This window comes from Talpa europaea, assembly GCF_964194135.1.
Source record: "Talpa europaea genome assembly, chromosome: 16".
In the NCBI taxonomy this organism is placed as follows: Eukaryota; Metazoa; Chordata; class Mammalia; order Eulipotyphla; family Talpidae; genus Talpa; species Talpa europaea.
The window spans coordinates 47,784,618-47,808,641 of NC_140084.1; the positions used below are offsets into that span (position 1 = coordinate 47,784,618).

The following is a 24,024-nucleotide window of genomic DNA, read 5'->3' on the forward strand; positions in this document are numbered from 1 at the left end:
GAATGTAAACACCTTAGGAAGGCCTGCATCTCTCTCTGGAGTGTTCTTTGCTGTGCCTGGCTCCCCGCCTCGCTTTATTAAATACTTAGTGAATGAATGGCTGGCTAGAGAAGTAAATGAATGGAACAGTAAGGGAGACTCCTCCACCCATTTTTGCAGAAGCGTAGAAAGGTCTGGTGCAGAAAGGCTGGAGGGAACCACTCCTGACCTCCACCCTCTTCTCTCCCCTGCAGACCATGGCAGCAGTGACCGTGAGCGTGCCCGGGAGGAAGGGGCCTCTCAGGCCGGGTCCAGTGCCAGAGGCCGCCCAGCCTTTCCTCTTCACTCCCCCCGGGCCTGGCGTGGGTGGCGTGCCCGCGGGCTCGGCCATGTCCCCGCAGGTGGAGTGGACGGCGCGGCGCCTGGTGTGGGTCCCCTCGGAGGTGCACGGGTTCGAGGCGGCGGCGCTCCGGGACGAGAGCGGGGAAGAGGCCGAGGTGGAACTGGCCGAGAGTGGGCGGCGTATGCGTCTGCCGAGGGACCAGATCCAGCGCATGAACCCGCCCAAGTTCAGCAAGGCCGAGGACATGGCCGAGCTGACCTGTCTCAACGAGGCCTCGGTGCTGCACAACCTCCGAGAGAGATACTACTCCGGCCTCATCTACGTGAGTGGCCTCCTGCCCCGCCAGGGCATTGCGGGTGGGGGGGCTGGTGTCAGCACCCCATTCAATCGACTGGAGACTATTTGTAGTTTATCCCGCAGGGTGGACTGTTTCCACACTTGGTTGTCAAACTACAAGTGAGCCCATTACCAGGACTGCCTCGGGCCTGAGGGGGTGGCACCTAACCGTGGGGGCACTTTACCATTTCCGAAAGTATAAAAATTCTGGATTCTCAGCTATAACCCTCCACAAGCTTTCAAGAAGGGGCTCTGTGTCTGTAGTAAAAATCGATGAGAACCATGAAAACCTGCGGGCTCTGTGCTACATGCCTTTCAAAGACAAACTTATCTCATTTCACCTTAGGCGGGGTGGAGTCTATTATTATCCCCATTTTATCTGAAAGGAAACTGAGGCCCAGAGAGATTTAATAAGAAGAAAAACTATCCGCGAAGCTTGTAGTAGGCACCCTAAAATTTATCATCTCAGTACCTTTTCACATCATACAGCATTTTGTCCCCATTCCACAGATAAAGAAACCGAGGCACAGGAAGGTCAAGTGCCTTGGCCAAGGTCATCCAGTTGGACGGGGCAGACCTGGGTGGTCTGGCTCACGGCCCTGCCCCCCACTTTGCTGCGCAGGCCTTTGGGATTAAAGTGGGGTTGATGATAGTGAGGTTGACTATGGTGGTCTAGTTTCTGTTCCAGCATTTGATGGCAGTTATTTAGTCTTTACAACTAATGCATAGAGCAGGGCAGTTCTGAAACATCCTTTCTTGTCAGAATCACCTGGGGAATTTTTAAAAAATACCAGCACCCAAGCCCCACCCCGGACCCATTTAAATCAGGTTCTGGAGGGTTGGGGTGATGGCATTGGTATTTTTAATACGCTTCTAGGGTGGCTCTAATGGGCAGTCAGAGGATTATTCAGAGAAAACAGGATTAGAGAGATTGACAAAGAATGTCAACAACAATAACTGAAAAATAATAATAATGGGTGGTTAGCAAATATTTACTGAGCACTCGTGATGTGCCAAGGACTGTTCTGAATGCTGAGGGTGGGTTATCAGCTCACCCCTGGGCCAGGGACTGTTATCACCTGACATTCAGGAATGTGAAGAGACTTGAGCCCAGGTCACAGCCATGAAGAAGTTATGGGGGCATTGAGCCCCAGAGACTCGCTCCAAACACAGCTCAGAGTTCTTGCGGCTCATTTAAATTGGCCACAAAACCATGAAATACTTAGCTAAAGCCTTAAAAGGAATAGTTCAGGTTTTACATTAAAAAAAAAATACAAAAACAACTTTAACTCATGAAGCACGAAAGTCGGGATTCGAACTCAGGTCCTCTCCTCGCCACTCCAGACCCCACCTGCTCACCACTAGACTAGGAAGGCTACCAGGTAGGACTGTCAGGGAAAAACGAGCTAAATCTGTTGCCAGTTAGCCAGCAACTTGAGACATGACCGGTGGAAGTGACATGGAAAGAACGTGGGCTCTTGGATGGCTGTTCTGTCCCCTCTGATGAGGATGAGAAACCCCAAAAGTAGCCATCCAGCTAGATGCTAGCGGTGTGCCCCGTTCTGCTTGTCTCCTACCCGGGATTTACAAAGACAGGTGGACTGACCGACTAGTAGAGGGGAAGGTGGTGCTGCCCAGTGGAAAGTGGGGTGTCCCTGGTTCCAGAAACCCAGTTTCTGCCATTCATAGGCTCTTTGACCTTGAGTGGCTCAGGGTCTGGGGCTCTCTCCTGAGGTGCAAGAGCCCAAAGGGGGCCGTTTGTCCAACACCCGTGATGCTCCATGCAGTGCCTTTTTCTCTCCTGGTCCTGTTAGGGATCGGGGCTTGACAGGCCCATTTTCCCGGGGTGGAGGCTGGGGTCCAGAGGGGTGTCGCCCTGTGAGCAGCTAGAAGATGCCTTGTTAGAATCTGAACTGGCATGGCTTGGCTTTGAAGTCTGAGCAGGCTCTCAGCTCCCGGATGAGCCGGGTAACCTGAGACTCCCAGGACCCATATTTGGAGTGCCTTTGAGGCCGCACCTTGCTTGTAGTTTTTATTCATTAACTGCCTTAATCCCCAGGCTCCCATAATGAAGTGGGGTGTGCCCCTGGTTTCTCAAGGAGGAAGCTGAGAGTCTGGGGAGCTTGGATGGGTTGAGGAGAGGTGGAGGAGGGCATTGGAACTGGAGGGGGGGGAAGGGAAAGAGATGTTGAAGGGGGAGGGTCTGTCGCTGCTTCCTCAGCTGTGCCCAAGCAACCCGAGCGTCCCCAGCAGTCTCTGGGGGTACCAGCCTTTGCCCTTTGCTCTCTGGCCTTGACAGCCAGCTCATCTCCCTTGGGACAAGGTGTGGCTGGAGGGAGGAACCTGGGGTGGGAGGGTGGCGGAGGAGTGGGTTTCTCCTCCTGCCAGGAGTGGAGGCCAGGGCGCCAGCCGCCATGAGATACCCTCGCAGGGAATGTGGCCCGCCTGCCCCACCCCTGAGAGGGGGAGCAGTCTTCCAGGCTGGGAGGGCAGACACCCAGCAAACCGGTTGTTCTGCTCCAGGCTGGCCACCCACCCTCCCACCGTTAAAAGGCTGGCACCGGAGCTGGGCAGCTGGTGCAGGCCACACCCTACTGGGGGAGCTTGAGCCGGCTGAGTGCTTACAACAGGCCTGTTACTAACCAGCTGCGTGACCTCCTCGCCAGCTAACTAGCCAGGCAGCTGCCTGTGTAGCTAACTCGTTTGATCATTTGCTAGCTAGGCCACGAAGCAGCCAACTCTGGCTCGCTTAGTTTACTAACTCCAACCGGCTCATCTAGTTAGCTCTCTGGGTTGGTTTAGCCAGGTGACCAGCGAGTTCTCTATCTGTCTAACTGCCCCTGCGTGGCCCGAATGGAACAGTTCTTCACAGTTCTTATTTCAGGGTCCTGAAACCAGGCGTACTGGGGGACATGGATAAATTCAGGGGGCCCTTGAACTTGACTGCAAAAGGAAAAAAAGATCCTCTTTCACGAAGCTGGAATGTGAAATTTAGCCTTTTCTCCAGTAAGCGCAGGGCACAAAGTCGGCGTGCAGGGCCGCAGGTACCTTTATCGGGGGCCAGTGGCTGCACGTGCTGCACATATTGTCTGCACAGTCGGGGGAATCTCTGACAATGTCCTAACAATATACAACAATATCTAATATTATCCCTCTTCCACCCTTTCCTGAGCAAACAGTGCTCACTCCATTTCCTCTCGGTTATAATGTTTTGGCAATAGTTCCACCTCTGTACACCCAAGAATCCACCCTGCGAACAAGCTTTCCAGTCCTCTCTGCAACAGATGAACTTGCACATGCTCATTTGATACCCATGTGGATCCAGGCTGTGGCAGACTGTCACAGCTACATACTCTCTCTCTCAGGGCCAATTCTCACCCATATAGCACCTTAGTGCAATTTGGACTGAGTCTCTGATACCATCAGCCTGAAAATGCTTATAGCGAATGTTCAAATCGACATGGTCCCGGTGTAAATGGCCGCCCCTTTGATGGACATCCTTGGGCAGTGCACAACCTGCCCAGTTGTGCTCAGCAGCAAGCAGGCAGCTGAGGCCCTTCTTCTCTTGCCCAATGCAGACGTACTCTGGCCTTTTCTGTGTGGTCATCAACCCATACAAGCAGCTTCCCATCTACACGGAGGCCATTGTGGAGATGTACCGGGGCAAAAAGCGCCACGAAGTGCCACCCCACGTGTATGCAGTGACCGAGGGAGCCTACCGGAGTATGCTGCAGGGTGAGTGGACATGGCTCCTGCTCGGGGGTTCAGGATCAGATAACAGGTCAAGGACTTCATAATGGGAAGCCGCTCTGTGGGGCAGGGAAGAACACCAAAGAAGGACTGAATGGGCAAGGTGCTGGCTTCTGCCACACAGGACTTTCTTGCCTATCTCTGTGTTTGTCTCTTCTCTCAATAAGTGTCATTTGGGAGTCAGCTGGTGCCAGGCTTCTGCAAAAACTTCTCTTGACACTGTGATTCCTACCCTGTTCATTCATTTTACATATCTGTTGCCGACTTGATCCACATTGTGATCAAGTGAATGGCAGCCCCTTAGAAGATGGCAGCATCGGGTCGCTATGTACGGTTGGGCAGGTTGTACACTGAACAAGGGCATGGGGCTAAGCAGCGGACATTCACTCCTGACAATGTGGTCGGTCCTGGCACAATAATGTAATTCACATGTAATTACACAAGTGTGATGATATACTTTTTTATATCATCTTTAATAAATATTGTGCATGTTAAAATACACATCGAATGTTTTTAAATGTATATCTCTTTCTATCCTATGGCATAACATAGCAGCTGTGTATTATAGTACTTAAATACTCGCCTTATTTAATACATGCTGCGTTTACATTGTATTTGTAATTATATATATACCATGTAATGCAGAGATTCTCAGGGGAGGAGCCCATAATTGCTGGAGTTTCAATTAAACCCTCACTTCCCATTATCTGAGGAAGGAGCGATTTAATGAATTTGAGGTTTGATTAATCGCAGAGTGTGGTCCCCTCGTCAGCAGCTTCAGCGTCACCTGGGAACTTGTCAGAAATACAGATTGGGGCCCCACCCAGACTTGCTGAGTCAGGGCACTGGTGGAGGCTCTGTACACATGTTTTCACGAGGTCCCCAGGCTCCAGGGATTCAGGTCCAGGCTCACGCTGAGAGGCAGGGTCCAACATACATAGGTGGAATGGTTTTACAGTCACACTAATCATAGGTAACGCTTGTTTGACTTGAGCTACTGAGTCTGATTTGTTGTATGCTTATTTTTAGAATGCTTTTCAGCTCTTATTATAAACTAGTTATTATAGCATACAAATAAAAGTACAGTAAGTAGGGGTGAGTGCCAAACACTTTCTGTGAATTAGCACATGCAACCTCACAGCCATCCCCTGAGGTAGATGGTTTCCATATGGGGAAACTGAGGCACAGCGCAATGTCGCTGGGTGGCCCAGGTGGCACCTAGACCCAGGGCCCCCGGCCAGTGCCTGTCACTGTGTGGCAGGCCCTCATCCAGGGCCAGGGGCTATGAGTTTTGATATGTGACATTCTTGCCCCGGCTCTCAAGCTCTGGCTGGCTGTGTGACCTGGGGGAAGTGGTTGTCCCACTCTGAGTCTCCAATTCTTCGCCTGTAAAATGGGGACAAGTAGCTCCAACTGAACAACAGTCAATGTGAGCCCCTCCTAGGTGCCACTAGTGCGGAGTGTGTGACAAACCCGGCCACAGAGGTTAGTTCTGTACTAGTTGGTTATGAAGCCTCTTTGAACATTCTCACTGAATTCTGACTGCAGCCTGGAGAGGGAGGGGCTGTTTTGAATTCCTCTTTTCAGATGGGGAAACTGAGGCACGGGGCAAACTCACCCAGAGTTATACAGCGAGGCTGACAGGCAGCAGGGCCTTGAATCCATGGCCACGCGGCCCCCACATCAGTCCGCTTGCTCAAAAGTTCTACTGAATGCAGCTCTCTGGCTTAAAACTATTCAGAGGCCTCCAGCCACCTGCTTAAAAACTATCCAGGCCTCTTAATTATGGCCTCCAAGCACATCTCCACCATCTCCAGCCCTGCCCTCCCCCCAGGCTCACTGGTGTCCTTTCTGCCTCTCAAACATCTCCCACTTGGCTCTACCGCAGGGCATTATGCACTGACTGGGTGCTCTGCCTCTTTGGTGATGGGGGAAGGGGAAGAAAGAGAGAGAGAAAGAGAGAGAGAGAGAGAGAGAGAGAGAGAGGACTCCCCAGAGACAGAGTGGGGAGCAGAATGGGTGGATCCACTGAAATCCACTGCTGAGGGGAGCAGTGGGTGAGATAGGAGAGGTCTGCTGAGCCATGTAGGTCAGCTCCGTGGCCGGGGATTGAACTCAAGCCATAGCGTTGATTGCGCTGAGACTTGACCCCTAGGCCACCGGGGAGGCCTGGTCCTTATTACTCTAGACCAGGGTTTCTCGGTCCTGGCTCTACTGGCCTCTGGGCTCAGTCTTCAGAGACTGAAGGATGTTAAGCAGCATCCCTGGGCCGCGCCCACCAGATGCCTGTAGGGATGGTCCAGACACTGCCAACTGCCAACTGGTGGACTGTGTGTCCAACTTTGGTTTTCGAGCACATGACTTTTGCCCCCCTCCCAAGGGGAAGCTCCCAAGTGGAAGCTCCGTGAGGGCAGGGGCCTTGGCCCATTCTCACTGCCCTTAGGCAGTGCATTTGTTGAAGGTGTGTCAGGCTCAAGGGGACGCCAGGGAAGACATCAGGAGCTGAGCTGTGCTCTCTGCCCTTGTTGGGCAGAGGAAACCCCTAGTGGGCACTGATCACCCCCACAGCCATTTGGGGACCTGTTTTTATATCAGAGGCTGAGTCCTGTCATCCAGGGTCTCGCTCTCATGTCTGGTTCTCACACACCCTGCACAAGCGGGGGCTCACGAAAAGGTAAGTGAGTGAATTACATTCTGTTGAGTTGAGGTTTCTTTTTTTTTTTTTTTAATATTTTATTTTATATAATTCTTACATCTTTTTTCATCTTAGCACAATGTATGCATTTTTTTTTAACTTTTTTTTTTTTTTAAGATTTATTTATTTATTTATACAAGCACTGGGTACAGTCAGAAGCGCGGGAGGGTGAGAGAATTCACCAGAGTCACAGGGGAGAGCAGAGCAGGCAGGACCGAAGTACACTGCTGAGGGGAGCAGCGGGCGGCAGGAGAGGTCTGCGCGCCATGTGGGACCCTCCTCCGGTGGCCGGGGAGCAGCCGGGGATCGAACCAGCGCCGCAGAGGCTGCAGGCAGCTTCCCAACCCAGCGCTCAACCGCTGCACCACCGGGGAGGCCCGAGTTGAGGTTTCTTGTCCCCTTGATGGGTGGGAAGTGGAGGCTCAGAGCGGGAGAGCTGCTTTCCCAGGGCCACACGGCCAGCCAGAGGCTTAATCAGAGTGTGGTTTTAGAGTCTAGGAGAGTCACACACCCAACTTAAGCTGTTCCTTACCCCTCGGGAGTGATTTTGAAAAAGAGGTGGCCAGTGTAAGGGACTGGGGTCCTGCTCGAGAGACCCCTTGGGTGACAAGACCCCACTCTGTCCCTACAGATCGTGAGGATCAGTCCATTCTCTGCACGTGAGTAATTTGGAGGAACTTCCTGGAGGAGGCTGGGTATGGCTGGGCTCGGAACGGGTGGGGCTTACTTGGCATCTTCATTGCTGACCCTTTTTGCTTCCCCTTGTCCCCCCAAGTGGGGAGTCTGGGGCCGGGAAGACAGAGAACACCAAGAAGGTCATCCAGTACCTCGCCCACGTGGCATCGTCACCCAAGGGCAGGAAGGAGCCGGGTGTCCCTGTAAGTGACCAGCGCCAGGATGTACTCTGGGCCCTGCCACACCCCCTCAGACTCCCCTTCCTCCCTCTCCTCCCCTCCTCCCACGGGGAGGGCCATGGGCACTGGGTCTTCTCCTGACTGCCCAGGGCAGCTGTGCACCCACTGTGTGTCCAATATAGGGCAAGGGGTAGAGGCAGGGTGGACACAGAAGCACAGGGGCCAATTCTCCTGCCTGGCACATAGTAGGTGCTTCCATTCCTGCACACCTACTGTGTGCTTGGTGGGATTTAGGTACCTGCAATGCCCGTGCTGACACTTACAGAGTGTCAATTTCTTAACTCACATGAACTCAATACTATGTGATTTCCCCATGTTAAAGAGGAGAACCCCTTGGCTCGGTTGGGTGAGCTGGTTGATGGAGGTCACACACCCAGGAAAGGCAAGAGAAGATCCAAACCCGAGGGTTTCTCCAGCCCCTCGGCTCCCCTCCCGCCCCGTCCACTTGTGAAACTCTGGCTCACCTGTGTCTGTCCATGTTCCATGTGCTGTGTCCTGGTCCCTGTCCTGGTCCGTGTCTCGTGTCTCGTGACTTCCTCAGGGCTCCGCCGGCACCATGTCTTATGTGAGTAGCAGGGCATCATCTCCAGTCTGGTCACCCCAACCCCTGCTGTTCCCAACTAACAGAGCTCAAGGCAGCCGTTGGTCACACCTGCCAGAGAGCCATGCTGCTACTCAGGGTGGTCCTACTATGCACACAACAACCCCCACTGTTATTCAGTGCAACCCCACTCTGTAAACACAATCCCCCCACCCCTGTTGTTTATGTTAGCCCTACTCTGTGTACACACCTGGGTCATGCCGCCATGGTCCGACTGTGTGAGTGCTGCCCCTCTGCCCTTTCTATTAGCCCTACTGTGTTCATGAGTCTGTACATACTGACCCCAGATACCCACATGAAAAAACCCAGAGACTGAAACTACCACTTGTTGCCACACTTCTGAGTGTGTATAGAAAGGACCAACAGGCACTGTGAAGCCACATCACCCAGACACCCACATGTCCAGTTATTACAGACCTACTATGTGCACTGTAACAACAAAATCAGATGAAGTGAAATTCTTTCCTCCTCCTCTCACTCCCCTTGGAGTGGCTTACAATGTTGACAGATTGGTGTGACCCCTTGCAGACCTTTCTCCAAATGTTTACAAACATTTAGAAATGTTTGTAAAACAAACATGTAGAAATGACAGTCTTGTTTTGTGGTGTTTTTTTTCTTAATTCATTGTTTATGCATGGGATCACCTTATTGATGATGTTCTGCATCTTGTTTTGTTTTCTGCACACCCAGTAATGTCTTTTGAGGTGTCTCCTCCACAGCAGGACAGGCGAGACCTGCATGCAGGGTGGTGGGTGCACACCTAGATACACACAAAGGCCCCTCCCACATGGACACCCCACCAGCTGCTAACATCCATCCCCTCCCCCCAGTGAGTCAGCTTCCCCCATTCTCTCCCACACCTGGCAGGGTGAGCTGGAGAGGCAGCTCCTTCAGGCCAACCCCATCCTGGAGGCCTTCGGCAACGCCAAGACTGTGAAGAACGACAACTCCTCCCGCTTCGTGAGTGACGGGGGCAGTGGCTGGCTGTGTGCGTGGGAACGTGTTGGAGGGTGATGGGGGGAGGCAGGATGTGAGGGTCTGAGGGAGAAGGAGCTGGAGCCTGGGTCCTGAGGAGAGAAGTCAAAGGGGTGTGGACTTTGAGTTCCCCAAGGAACCCCCCACTAGGGATCTCAAGAGTGGGGTTGGAGGAGAAAGTGGAGAGACAGTCCTGGCTCTGGGTGGGGTGGGCGAGGGCTGGGGTGCTCCTCAGGCCCGAGTGCAGCCAAGGACCCTCAGTTGAAGCCTCTGTGCTCCCCCCTCCAGGGCAAGTTCATCCGGATCAACTTCGATGTTGCCGGGTACATCGTGGGTGCGAACATCGAGACCTGTATCCTCCCACAGCCCGAGGGGCGCCTGGGAAGATGGGCAGGGTCGGGGAGGCCACCCCAGGGTCTCACCACAGACAGGAAATCTGCGTCTGTGTGTGTAGGGAGCGCTTCCTGGTCACCACCCTCTGGCCTTGGGGCCATTGCTTTTCTGCATCTCGGGGCCTGTTAGTCCTGGTCCCCAGGCTTCAGCTTATAGGGGTTCTCAAAACTCAGGGCTGGGGCCACAGCCCGCTGGGCAGTCCCGGTGCCAATGCCCCAGCCAGTGAGGTGGGCCTCCTGCTCGGCCGGACCCCTCAGCAACACAGCCCAAGCGGCACCTCTGGAGTATTTACTATGTGCCAGGCGTCGCCCTCCGACCTCTCCCTGTCACCTCCCTTCCCTGCCACCCTGGCCAGGCAGCTGCAGTCACTGTCTCATTTAACAGGAGAGGAGCCCCAGGCGTAGGGCTGTGGCCCCCAGGATGGTCTAGGTTATGTGTGCCTCCTCTGCCCACTCTGCCTTGTGGGGTTCCCCCTGGGGCTCCCCCATCTCACCTGAGCAAGTGAGCACCCAAGGCCATGGGCCTCGGTTTGCAGCCCTTCGTGGGCAAAGCTCCAGCACAGGCCCGGGTTGCTACCTTCAGGCCTAACAGGTGCTGGGGCCGTGAGCCGGGTCTCGGAGTTACAGCGAGTTTACCAGAGAGCTGTCGGGGTGTGGACCGCCCTGGGACTTTCCTAGAAGGGGAGTGGCCGACAGCCCCCGTGTCCACCCGGGGAAACTGAGGCTGAGAGAGAAACCATGGCGGCTGCTATGCTTACCTCTAGCGAGCCGTAAGCCCCACTGTTTCTGGGGGTACAGAGAGCAATAACTCACCCTCGCAGCATCTCAGGGGGGAGGGGATTTTCAAACCCCTAGTCAGAGGAGGAGACGGAGGCACAGCACAGAAGTGAGGTGCCTCAGGCTGCATCTGTTTGTGTAGTTGGTGGTGAAGTGGCGGGTGTGGACTCAGAGTACGCCGCGCTACATGGAGGGCGGGGGGGGGGGCAGCTCCGGTGGAGGGGCTGGTAGGGACCCCTCTTCTCCCTGGGGCACCTTGACTGGCCCCTCCCAGACCTGCTGGAGAAGTCTCGGGCCATCCGCCAGGCCAAGGACGAGTGCAGCTTCCACATCTTCTACCAGCTGCTGGGGGGCGCCAGCGAGCAGCTCAAGGGTCAGTATTGGGGTGTCCTGGTCACCTCAGGGTGGGGGTGGGAGCCACATGTCAAGTCCCAGGTGGCTCCTGGGCGGGAGGGGATTCTTTTGACCCCTGGATCCTGCTGCCCCCACTTTCTGCTCTCACTTTCGCCAAGCAGAGCCTCCTGCACCCCGGCCGCGCGGCTCGCTCCTCTGTCCTGTCTGGCTCCGCTGGCTCCGGCTCTCGCTCCCACCGGCCTCACGCTCTCTCCTCTCCGGCAACTCCGGCCTCTGCTTCCTGCGCCCGCACTGCAGCCGCGGCGCCCCGGCCCTGCGGTCCTCGTTTGTGCAGCTTCGTGGCGCCTGCGGCCCCCGCGGCCACGCTCCTGCCCGAGTCCTGCTGTCTAAGGCCAGGGGGTGGCCACGTGGCCCGGCGCCCCTCTCCTGGCTCCTTGCTCCGGTAGCTTGGGCTGCCTCCTGGACTCTCCTCGCCGGGCTCCCGCTCACTGGGCCATGCGAACCCTCATGCCCTCTCGCCAGCCACCCCTGCCAGCCACCCCTGCCCGCTCTTGGCAATGCCAGACTGTCAGTCTCTGCCGCGACGCAAGAGGAAAGACTAGGGCGCGCTCAGCACCCACTGCCTTCCCGCCTGGCTTGGGATCTTCCCACCCAACCTGCGCCGGAGGAGCCTGAGGGCCCCAGTGAGGACGTGGCCCTGGTGGCCCTGGTGGCCACCGAGGAAGCCTGGATGTGAGTCTGACTCTACAGCTCACCCTTGACCTTGGCCTCCTGCTCCTTCCCCTGCAGCTGACCTGCTCCTGGAGCCCTGCTCCCGGTACCGCTTCCTCACCAACGGGGCGTCTTCCTCTCCCGGCCAGGAGCGCGAGCTCTTTCAGGAGACCCTGGAGTCCCTGCGGGTCCTGGGATTCACCCAAGAGGAAATCATCTGTGAGTGAGCCCCCAGCCTCCCTTTGAAGGGTAGGGGGCGGGTGCCACCGCTGGGCATGCAGGCGACGCAGCCACCCGTGTCTCCATTTGCAACTGCAAGAGGTGATGGGGTGAGCAGGAGAGCACAGCGCGGAATGGGGACCAGGGTGGGCACACCATGATGGTGATGTGTGAGCCAGGGCCTGGAGGTCAGGGGCCTGAGCACTGATGCTGGGGTGGGAGGGAGTAGCGCTCTCACAGCCTGTACAAAGGCCCTGTGGCTGGAAAAGCATGTTGAGAAACTGAGACGTCTCCAGTGGTGGGCTCAGCGTAGTGGGTGGCAGAGGGGAGTCAGCAGGGAGCTCTGCAAAGGCAGGTGGGGGCTCTGAAGATGGGGCTATATTTGGGAGTGTTGGGGGGCCAGGAGACAGCAATAAGCCAGGGGCCTGGGTTAGCTTTGGGAGCAGAGAGAGACCCCTGTGGGGCTGCGTGGGGCCACAGACTACAGCAGAACAGGCTGGGGACTAGGGACGAGTCTGGGGGACAGGGAGACCCCAACCCTGGGTCTGGGTCTGCTCAGGTTGATTGGGGCTGGACCTCAAGATTAGCGCCCCCCCCTTCCAAAAAAATTAAGATTTGTTGAAATTCTAACTCCTCTCGCCCTCTCAAGCCCTCAGTGTGAAACACTCAGCTCATCACCACATTTATCCTGCTTTGCTCCCCTCATGTTTTGCACTAGACAGTATGTGAGAGTTGCAATCTGCCTAGAACTGATTTGTACATAGCTGGAAAAAGAAATATTTTGTTTCCCTAGGGAGAGCCACCCAGCCAAACCTGGTCGTACACTATTTAGTTATTCATTTATTTACTTTAGAATATGCAGTGTTATAAACTCAGTTGACCACAGCACCATCTCTCCTTCCCACTTTTTTAAGTGAATTTTTAAAAAAAGACTTATTTATTTATGCATCCAAGAGCCGGGGTACAGACCAGAGATGCAGGGGGGAGATGATTCACCAGAGACAGAGTGGGGAGCAGAACAGGGGGATCTACTGAAATACACTGCTGAGGGGAGCAGTGGGGAGACAGGAGAGGTCTGCTGCACCATGTGGGTAGCTCCCTGGCTGGCTGGGGGTCAAGCTCGTGCTGCAGAGGCTGCAAATAGCTTCATAGTGCTGTGCTTAACCCCTTGCGCCACCAGGCCCCTTTTACGTGAATTTTTAGGGACCATCTAGTGCTGTGTGACTTGAATTATGATGCGGTTGTTACCTGGAACGGTTGTCTTTTCAAATCATCCTGTGAGCTGAACTAGTTAAAACAATTAGCCGTTCTCTTTCCCAGACGACTATTGATCTTATTTCTTTGGGGACTGACATGACATTGGCTTCTCACATGATAAGGTACAGCCTTTGAGATATGCACAGCCTTAGGGAGACCTTCTGCCTCGTGTCTCCAAGGACACAGAGTATGTTGGGACAGGAACTGGGCTGCGCCCTTATGTTCCTTAGGTAAGAGCCGCCCAGCGCGCCACCCAGAGCCTTAAAACAGCAGAATTGGGTGGTCTGGCGCTTGAGGAGCTTGGAAAGCTGAGAGCAGGTGTGGGCAGGGCTGTGTGTCCACTCCCCAGCTCTCCCTGGCTTTCTGGCGCTTTCCAGGAGATCCTGGCGCTCCTGGCGCCTCGGGTGGGCTGCTTTTGCGCTCACAGGGCGCTCTGCGCACCCCACCTCCACGTGGCTTCTCTGTACAAATTCCCCTTTATATAAGGTTGCAGGTGGGCCTCCCCGGTGGCGCAGCGGTTGAGCGCTGGATTGCGAGGCTGCCCGCAGCCTCTGCAGCGCCAGTTCGATCCCCGGCTGCTCCCCGGCCACCGGAGGAGGGTCCCACATGGCGCGCAGACCTCTCCTGCCGCCCGCTGCTCCCCTCAGCAGTGTACTTCGGTCCTTCTGCCTGCTCTGCTCCCCGCTCTGGCTCTGGTGAATTCTCTCACCCTCCTGCGCTTCTGACTGTACCCAGTGCTTATATAAATAAATTAATTAATTAATCTTGTATATATAAGGTTGCGGGGCATCTTGGATGAGAGGTCACCCCACCCCAGTATGACCTCATCTTAACTGAAATAATTACATCTGCCTTGTACCGCCACCAAATAAGGTCACAATCTAAGAACTCCTGGTAGTTAGGACTTCAACGTATTTTTTAGGGGGTAGTGTTGGGATTAGGGGGACACAACCTGTAGGGACCTAAAGTGGACCCACCAGCTGTTGGAGAAAGGCCTGGAAACAGCAGGGACCGGGAGGACAGGGTGTCATTCCCCTCTGAGCTCTGGCGCCGCGGGAGGCCCGAGCTATTGTTGGCCAGGCAGCAGGATCCGGAGGGCAGAGCCGGGTGCCAGTTTGGCCGCCGAGGCCTCTGCAAACAGGTCATATTGACACAGGGTCTCCAGCCTCCTCACCCCACCCCCACCCACCCACGAGGTTGCCCAATCGCGTTTGCGCAACCTCGGGCTGCGGCCTCCCGCGGCTGTGCTCCCTGGCCGCTGGGGACGCTGGAGACGCTCTGAGGCTCCCGCCTGCACCCTCAGGTCCCGCCTGGCCTCCTGACACGTGTCACCTCAGGTCACCCTCCCAACGGCCCCTGCTGCAGGCCCAACTTTTGCAATTCCGAAAACAAAAAGTTTGAAGGGACAGATGCTTCGGTGACGTAATCTGAATCCAGAAAAGATCATACTAGGGAAACCAGGTCTCCCCACCGCCCCCAGCCCTGGGGTCCCACCCCTGAGCGCCCCATCTAGAAATATTTCAGACTGGTCAGGTGAGACACGTTATTTTCCTATAAAAGGAGACATTCTCTTGCCCCAGGGCAGGCTCCACCTCCGCAGGCGGCGCTTGCCATCCCAGATCTGAAGTCACCCGCCCAGCTACCTGCCAGCTCCGCGGGCTCAGACTGCCCCTGGAGCTTGGAACGGAGGCGGGCCCCTAACTGACAAAGGCCATTTTAAAGGCTGGCGGGAAACCTTGAGGCTGACTTGGGGAATGAACCCTACCTGTTTTGTTAAGGACGAGGACGACTATGGCTTGGGGGGGAAGAACCTCATTGATCCATCTTTGAGGGGGCGTCCTGCTGCCCTGTCCCCCACCTCCCGGTATTTCCAGAGTTTTGTCCTCCTGGCCCCTCCCACTGCCCTCCGGGCTCCCCAAAGTCACCCTGTGCCACCACTAATCCGCTTTAGTTCTGCGCTGCTTCATACAGTCATTCCGTCAACCCAGAACGCTGCAGGCACTGGGGGAAAGTGGAGGGGTGCAGGGGTGCCTCGGAGTCCTGGTGCCTTGCAGGGGCTGGGGGTTGGAGGGGGCCAAACTTGGAGGAGGCATAGCTTGGCCCATGGGGGCGGTCTGGCAGGAGAGGATGGTGGGGGAACAGCTTCCAGGTGGCATACTGCAGCCAGTTGGAGTTTGGGGGACCAGGGACTGGAGGGGGTGGGTGGAGCTTCAGCGGCATCAGATCCCAGAAGTAGTGAAGATGGTGGGAGGAATTCTTCCCTGGTCAGGCCATCCAAAGTTCTTTTCCGAAAGCATTTATAGAGCGCTTACTGTATGCAGCATGCGTGCCGACGAGTAAGAGACACACACTTTCCGCAAAGGCTGGGATCCGAGTGGGGGAGGAAAATTCTGTCTTTGGGGACTGTCCCCAACCCTTTCTGATGTGCTGTTCTTGGGCGAGGATACAGGTCCGCACACCTTGCTGCGGCGCAGCCGGGCTCCTGGTCCCTAGTGTCTCCACTCTGTGCAGCGCATCCCTGGAAGCCGCCGCCTTCCTAACCCTGGCTTCTTCCGAATTAGTTCTCCTGTTGCCACAGGCCTGAAATCCAAACAAACAAGGCCACAATCGCGCCTGCGGCCCGGGTCCCTGGAGCCACCTCTGCTCTCGGGACCCCTGCGGCCTTCAGAGCAAGGCCTCTTGACGCTGTTTTCACCTTGTTGTGGGTTTTGGTTTTTATTTGGTATTAAACTTTTATTTTGCATGATTTGATTGACGGAAAAGCTCCGCCCCCCAAGGCTCCCCATTGCTAATAATTGGCCACCCTTGCTTTCTTCCTGGCCTGTCTCTCTGATTATTTGTTGGGAGCCACTGAACAGGCTCCCAACCTGTGTCTCACACACACACTCACACATACACACACACATGCACTCACACATGCACTCTCCCAGGTCCACACCCCTGTGCATTCAGATCCTCTCATGTCTTTCCTCCCCTGGAACATTTTGTTCCTCAGGCTTTATTGCCCGTGACCTTGGCACTTCGGAGATGACAAATCAGTTGTTTCCTCTTAAACTTGGGTGTATTTCCTGGCGGTCCCATTCAGGTTAGGCATTTTGGTCAGAGATGTGCCACATGGGTACCTCCCCGAGCCCCCTTTTTCTAAGTAACTTGTGTGTGGAGTGAGATGGGGTGTAAGTGCTGTAGTGTGTGCAGGCGCTAAGCCCCAGCTGGGGGGCGGGGGCTCTGCTGGGGGCCCCATCTGGTCTCAGCAGCACCAAGAAGCCCAGCTGAGGGACCCCCCTCCTGTCACCAGCACCCCACCCCACCTCACCCCACTAGCAATGCAGGAATGTAGCCTGAGCTGGCATCTGAGCCAAGCCCAACGGACTTTGGTTCCCTTTCGTGTCTGGCTTCCTCCCCCGAGTCCCGTGATTGTGAAATTGCACAGGGTCAGTGGGGGGCCAGGAGCAGGCTTATGGGGGCTGGCCCCACCCCCGTGTTCACTTTGTAAAAAAATTGTCGAGCTGGATGAGCGTGAATTATGCCAATTATGATAACTCAGTGATCTTGGGCCTGTTGGTTATTCAGAGGTGCCTCGGTTTCCCCATCTGTTAAGTGGGCATTTTCTCCCCTGCCCAGCTGTAAAAGGTTACTGCAGGACTGCCCCATCGGGTTGTTACAAAAGGTTAAGACATTTCATAGCTTCTGGAACAGGATCTGGCACAGATAGTTCACCTCTCTCTAGTGAAAACAAATCAGTATCCATTTCAATCCAAAAATGGTGAAAACTTTCCTGGAACCAACAGTTGATGAGGTTATTAGGCGACTGCACTGCCCCACAGCACCCCAAGAAAGCGGGAGATGCAAACCCAGGCTGATGAAGGCTGGTGTGAGGTGAGCTGACGGTCGCGTGGGAGTCATGCAGGAGATGGCAGTTCATTGTGGAGCAGAAGGGTGTCTGCCCCCCTTCCCCACCTCCCAGTCTTGGTGACACCAGCAGCACCCCGCTTTGGAGGGTGTCCCCGCTATTATGCCTGCAGTTCTAGGAACAGACTAGGAGTTCCTGAGATGTCCGCTAGGGGGCAGCCTTGTCCACACATGACAGGTTTTTAACAGTCCCCTTCTTATTGGAGATTTCTGCATTTGCAAATTTATACGTAACCCCCAAATCAGCACTGCTGGGTTTTCCTGGTCATTGAAATCATACATAGAGGGGGGAAATTTTGGAGTTGAGTTGCTGAAGCATCCGCCGGTGTTCCTAAGTGCAGAGAGGCCGGGTCAAGCTCACGCAGGTGCGGGTTCCAGCCCCGGGCGAAGTGAGCTCAGTGTCTTAAATACATGTGTCGTAGATAAAGCGTCTTTAATGAGAACAAGGGACCGCGTTGATCAGTTGATGAAAATATTGAGCCCCGAAGCTTGAAGGAATCAGACCCGGTAGCTTCCCAGGAGCAGTAATTCATATTCGCTAATTCTGGTTGGAGACGATTCAGGAGCTCAGGACCATGATAACAAGAACCCTCCATCCTTTGTGTTTTCTGCCTTTTCTAAATACACAGTGGATCGCCAGACACTATTCTGCACCTCACGCTTTTCACCTGAGATTTCAGAGATCTGTCCTCATCACTGTAGACTTTCCTCGCTTCCCTGAGTCCTTTGGAATCTTATATGCACCCCCTATAAGTGAACCCCGTGAGCAGAGCTACATGGCGGTGAGGCGAACCTCAGAGACAAACACAACAAGTGACTTACCAGCCCTGGGCTTCTGCCTCGCCCCAGGGCTCTCGAGTGCTGACGAGGCAGAGGGGTGAGGTTTTGTTGAGATAACATTAGTTTACAGCATCAGTGTCCCCTCTACTTCTCTCCCCCTTCCTTCCTCTCTGGCACCCTCCCATTCTGTTGCCAATTTCCAAGAGTCTGTGTTGGTTTTATTTGTTCATTTGCTTGGTTTGATTTTGCTTTCTTTTTTTAAAATTTTTTTCAGATTTATTTTTATTTATTTATGCATACAAGCACTGGGGTGTAGGCCGGGGGGGGGGTGAGAGGATTCACCTGAGACAGAGTGGGGAGCAGAACAGGCGGCTGCACTGAAATACACTGCTGAGGGGAGCAGCGGGGAGACAAGGGAGGTCTGCTGTGCCCTGTGGGTCATCTCCCTGGCAGGGGATCGAACTTGTGCCACAGTGGCTGCCAACAGCTTGATAGTACTGAGACTCTAACCCCCACGCCACCAGGGAGGCCCTGATTTTGCTTTCTATTCCACAACTGAGTAAAATCATCTCCTGACTTAATTCACTGAGCACCATCCCTTCCTGTTCTATCTACATTGTCACAAATGACAAGACCTCCTCTTTGCTTATGACTGAATGGTATTCCATCGCATAGTTATACCTCACCTTTTTGACCACCCATTTAAAGCTCGGAGGGGCGGGTTTGGGCCGCCTGGGGGGCTGGGGTGCCACGTGACTCTCCCTCCTCCCTAGCCATGCTGCGGATGATCTCTGCTGTGCTCCAGTTTGGCAACATCGGCATCAAGAGTGAAAGGAACACCGACCAGGCCTCCATGCCTGACAACACAGGTACTGCTCCCTGGCCTGCCCCTGCGCCCCCTGAATTCCTTGCTCCACATACAGCACCCCGCTACATCCACCCCGCCCAGACTTCCTCCCACTCCCGGGCCATCCTGATTGCCTGTCCTTGCCTTGCTGGGTCTTCTGTCACCTTCCACTCTCTTCCTCATTGTAAAACCATCTGAGCCCTGCTGAATATTTGAATACCCCCAGCTTCATCCCAGCTCCCTGGGGAGAGCAGCCCGCCCCCTGCCCTGGGGGTAGCTCCCCCTGCCAGGTTCTCTGCATGGCTTGCCTTCCCAGAGCAGGTTTCATCCCTTTTTATCAAAATGTAACTAAGTGACTCTGTCTCTTTCTTATTGTAAAATCATACAAGCTGGATGGCGAAAAATCTGGCAAGACAGAAAAGCATAAAGGCAGGGGAAATTACCCGTAATCATACTCCTGAGGGGTAATTACCTCGAACATTGGGGGGTATTTGTCTCTGGCTTTGTTCTGCATCTGTACTGGTGTGGGGAGCATTGGCACAGGAATGGCAGCCTACTTCCCACCGCCTTCCCTCCTGTCCTGATTACTAAATCCCGTGGACTCATTTTGCAGGAGGTACAGAAAATAGGAAGGAAAGAAGCACCCCCACATCTGTGATGCTGTTGATCAGAAGCATCACCTGTACAAGTGGGGGCGCCATTCACACACCCAGTGGGTGGGCTGTGCACACTGATTTGTTCACTTGATTTGCAAAATTGGGATCAGACCTTACCAAAGGCTTTGATACCTGCTCTTGTCCCTTAATGCACCGGGGATACCTTTTCAAGGTCATGAACTAGAACTCTACCAGGTTTTGGCATCTGGGCTCTGTGGGGAGAGCCCTGATGTCAGTATCACTGGCCTAGGGAATCTTGGCTATTTCATTGTCTGCATTTGCAAAAATGAATCAGAAAAGCAGTTGGGGGGGGGGGCAAAGTGCGACATCCCATAAAACCACCCTGTGGCTAGTGGGTAGCTGTTTCTTCAAGTCACTGTTTGTTTGTTTTTTAAAGATTTATTTGTTTATGCATACAAGAACTGGGGTGTGAACCAGAGGTGTGGGGGGTGAGAGGATTCACCTGAGTGAGTGGGGAGCAGAGCAGGCAGATCTACTGAAACACACTGCTGAGGGGAGCAGCAGGGAGACAGGAGAGGTCTGCTGCGCCATGTGGGTTGCTCCCTGGCCAGCCAGGGATTGAACTCATGCTGCAGTGGCTGGCCATAGCTTGATAGCACTGTCTATAACCCCTGAGCCACCAGGAGGCCCAAGTCACTATTGTTTTTAGTTCTCCAACCCTCCCCACAGATGGCAAGGGCACTGCGGAAGGATTAGAGACTGCGATTGCAGGGGTCTTCCCCACACACAAAAAAGGGAAAATTGAAATCCTCATCACCTCCCCTTGCAGAAATGACCTCTGTTGACAAGCTGGTGTGTTTCCGCCTCCATGTTTTCCTTTTCTGCTGGAGCAGAGTGTTTGGGGTAACTGTTTTCCATTACTGAAGTGTTAGATGCTTGGAAACATTTCTGAATTTTCATTTTAATTCAGAGTGGAAAGAGAAACACACCTGCCACGGCTCCACCCCTCACTCTCCAGCAAAAACATCTGTTAACATTTTGGCATCAGGGCATTTTTTTTCTATGCAGATTTTTTTTTTTTTTGCCTACACAGATAAGATGTGTGCTTCCTATGCCTGAGGGTTTTTTCCTTTCGGTGGACTGCAAGCTTTGTTCTATTTTATTTGATATTTCCAAACATAGCCCTCCCCAACCCCCCCCCCTGCTTTTTGTTATAAACATTTCCCAACATGTAGAAAAGCCGAGGGTTTCTTTGGAAACACGTCATGTTTCCACATTTGCTGAATGGTTCCATTGCCTGATGGCGGTTCCATTCTAGACTTTGTACTTTTGCTGTAGTTGCACAGCAAGTTGTTTGCTTGCTTTTTCCTCTTTTCTGCAATGCAGAGGAACAATGCATTTTTAAATATTTCTTTTGAGCTTGGCCACCACAATGAAACCTAATTCCAACAGCTCCCCCCTTCCAATATTTTATTACACCGCTTTTAACATGCAAACATTTAAAACCTACAAGAAAAAAAAAAGGCAAGAAGAAAATAGAAAGAATTTTACAGTAAATAACCAACTACCAACACCTAGATTTGACCATGAACGTCTCACTACACTTGCTTTTTGGGGTATCTCCCTAGCTTCCCCCGCCATACAGTCACACGTTTCAAAGTTGCAGGCACTGAGGCAGCTTCTCACACACTGGCGTCCCGTCTTTGCTGGCAGTTCTTTCACATTTGGAGTGAAACCTACTACCGTGAGATGCACACACTTGAAATTTAGCACATAAAGGGTCCCACAGCTTGGACCCCAAGTCTTTATGCCAGCTGGGGTTCTCAGCAGAGCTGCTGGGCCGGGAATCACGCTTTGGGAACCTGTAATGGGCTCTTGGGGAAGGCTGTGGGGCATCTGTTCCACCTGCGGGGGGCGTGGCCCTCGCCCCTTCCGGGTGCTCATGGGGTCTCCTGCTCTTGCCCTCAGCCGCACAGAAGCTCTGCCGCCTCCTGGGACTGGGGGTGACGGATTTCTCCCGGGCCCTGCTCACCCCTCGCATCAAAGTCGGCAGAGACTACGTGCAGAAAGCGCAGACCAAGGAGCAGGTGGGCCAGGCTGGGGGTGGGTGGCCAAGAGAAGGGGTGGGCGCCACGGTCCTGGGACCTTAAAGATCTGAAGCTGGTACCCACCTCATGCCCTAATCCCACTCCCAACTCCCCAGCCTCCTTCCCATCCCATATTCACTCAACAAACCTTTGCTGACCCTGCCTGCTTCCAGTTCTGGTCTAGGTGCTTGCTGCGTATAAAAGCAGTCTTTTTTTTAAAAGATTTATTTATTTATGCATACAAGAGCTGGGGTACAGGCCACAGATGTGGGGGGTGAGAGGATTCACCAGAGACAGAGTGGAGAGCAGAACAGGCAGATCTACTGAAATACACTGCTGAGGGGAGCAGCGGGCAAGACAGGAGAGGTCTACTGCGCCATGTGGGTCAGCTCCCTGGCCGGCCGGGGATCAAACTCGTGCTGCAAGGGCTGCGGATTGCTTCATAGTGCGGTGCTTAGCTCCTTGCGCCACCAAGGAGGCCCTAAAGCTGTCTTGGAAACGAAGACCATGCCCTCATGGAGCTCAGGCGCTAGCAGGGAAACATTTTTTTAAAATACAGAAAGAAAGGGAGGAAGAACCATGAAGGAAGGGGTCAGGAGGAGCAGGAAAGTCCTCTCTGAGGAGGTGATATTTTGAGCTGAGACCTAGATTTCAACGCAGAGGGAACAGCACGTGTAAAGACCCTGTGACTGAAACAAGCTTGGAGAGTTAGGAACATTCAGGAGGCCGGTGAAGCTAGAGGATGGCTGAAGCTATAATCAGAAGAAGTGGGAAAGGGATAGATAATACAGGGTCTTAGGTATCACAGCAAGGAGGTGAGTTTTATTTAGAGTGCAGCAGGAAGCCAGTGAGGCACTCTTTTTTCTTTTTTAAACTAGGGAAGGACTTGGTTCAGTTTCCTTTATAAAGATCCTGTTGTCTACTGTATGGAGAATTCGGGGGGTGGGGGGACAGTCAGAACAGGGAAGGCTGGGGAAGCTGCTTCCAGGCAAAAGACAATGATGTCTCAGAACGGGGTGAAAGAATTAATGAAGTGATGTGTCCTGAGCACTTCACAGGAAGCCTGGCGTACACTCAGGCTACAGTAATGGTTGACTGTTATCGAGGAACCAAAAGAACATCCCCACTGTGTGCCCTGCCCTGCAGGCTGACTTTGCGCTGGAGGCTCTGGCCAAGGCCACCTACGAGCGCCTCTTCCGCTGGCTGGTCCTGCGCCTCAACCGTGCTCTGGACCGCAGCCCCCGCCAAGGGGCCTCCTTCCTGGGCATCCTGGACATCGCTGGCTTCGAGATCTTCCAGGTCTGTGCTCTGGGCTGGGCCCGGGGCCTGAAAGGGCTCCTTTCCCTGGGCCTGTCCTCTCTCTGGGGCCCTGTCTTCCCTGGGACCAGTCCCCACGCTCATGTGTCCCTTCGCCCCGCAGCTGAACTCCTTCGAGCAGCTGTGCATCAACTACACCAACGAGAAGCTGCAGCAACTCTTCAACCACACCATGTTCGTGCTGGAACAGGAGGAATACCAGCGTGAGGGCATCCCCTGGACCTTCCTCGACTTCGGCCTCGACCTGCAGCCCTGCATCGACCTCATCGAGCGGCCGGTGAGCCCTGAGCCCCCTCCTGCCCCCTCAACCCTGCCAGGGTCCATGACCAGGGTCCCGCTTCTCACTCCCGGCTCCGGCCTCCTTGTCCAGTCCGTGGGCACCGTCACCACCTGCCTCACCGACCTGATAACGAGCTGACTGTGCTGGCCACAGGGCTGCTCAATTCACAGGGCCAATGGGCAGTTCTTAACGCTCAGTTGTATGTCCATGTGTCACTTTAGAAGAACTCAAATTAGGGGCCTCCCTGGAGGCGCAGGGGTTAAAGACTCAGTGCTATCAAGCTGTCTGCCAGCCACTGCAGCACGAGTTCGATCCCCGGCCAGGGAGCTACCCACATGGTGCAGCAGACCTCTCCTGTCTCCCTGCTGCTCCCCTCAGCAGTGTATTTCAGTAGGTCTGCCTGTTCTGTTCCCCACTCTGTCTCTGGTGCATCCTCTTACTCCCCCACACCTCTGGCTTACACCCCAGTTCTTCTATGCATAAAATAAATAAATCTTTAAAAAAGAAACCAAAACTCAAATTAGCAGGAACCTCTATGTTCAATATTTGAGGTCTGACTTTGTCTCTCCCTGCTGTGGGTAATCAGGCCAACCCCCCAGGACTTCTGGCCCTGCTGGACGAGGAATGCTGGTTCCCAAAGGCCACAGACAAGTCCTTCGTGGAGAAGGTAGCCCAGGAGCAGGGTGGTCACCCCAAGTTCCAGCGGCCCAGGCAGCTGCGGGATCAGGCCGACTTCAGCGTCCTGCACTATGCAGGCAAGGTAGGGGACTTGGGCCAGCCTTGGGGGAAGTGGGGACCAGGTGGCTACACATGGCAGGGAAAACAGGGATTCCACTGCAAGGGACAAAGCAGCCAGGCAGGGTCCAGGAAAGCAGAAGGAGGAG

General features: G+C 54.3%; 1 protein-coding gene across 4 annotated transcripts in view; it reads left to right on the forward strand.

Moving 5' to 3' along the window:
• Positions 1-236: 236 nt before the first annotated feature.
• The window catches only part of MYH14 (myosin heavy chain 14), a gene marked incomplete at its 5' end in the record, with an annotated part of 57,670 nt that continues 33,882 nt past the window's right edge, over positions 237-24,024 (forward strand). Inside the window, 14 exons of one of the 4 annotated variants that reach the window (XM_084257724.1) lie at positions 237-644; positions 4,237-4,393; positions 7,735-7,762; positions 7,879-7,981; positions 8,559-8,582; positions 9,486-9,578; positions 9,882-9,945; positions 11,037-11,135; positions 11,906-12,046; positions 18,766-18,861; positions 21,425-21,543; positions 22,690-22,842; positions 22,964-23,137; positions 23,727-23,900. In XM_084257724.1, coding sequence (XP_084113850.1) covers positions 237-644; positions 4,237-4,393; positions 7,735-7,762; positions 7,879-7,981; positions 8,559-8,582; positions 9,486-9,578; positions 9,882-9,945; positions 11,037-11,135; positions 11,906-12,046; positions 18,766-18,861; positions 21,425-21,543; positions 22,690-22,842; positions 22,964-23,137; positions 23,727-23,900 — 1,833 coding nt within the window. Of the gene's footprint in view, positions 645-4,236; positions 4,394-7,734; positions 7,763-7,878; positions 8,003-8,558; positions 8,583-9,456; positions 9,579-9,881; positions 9,946-11,036; positions 11,136-11,905; positions 12,047-18,765; positions 18,862-21,424; positions 21,544-22,689; positions 22,843-22,963; positions 23,138-23,726; positions 23,901-24,024 lie in introns of all 4 variants that reach the window. The other 3 variants (XM_084257722.1, XM_084257723.1, XM_084257725.1) reach the window with 3 other exon arrangements.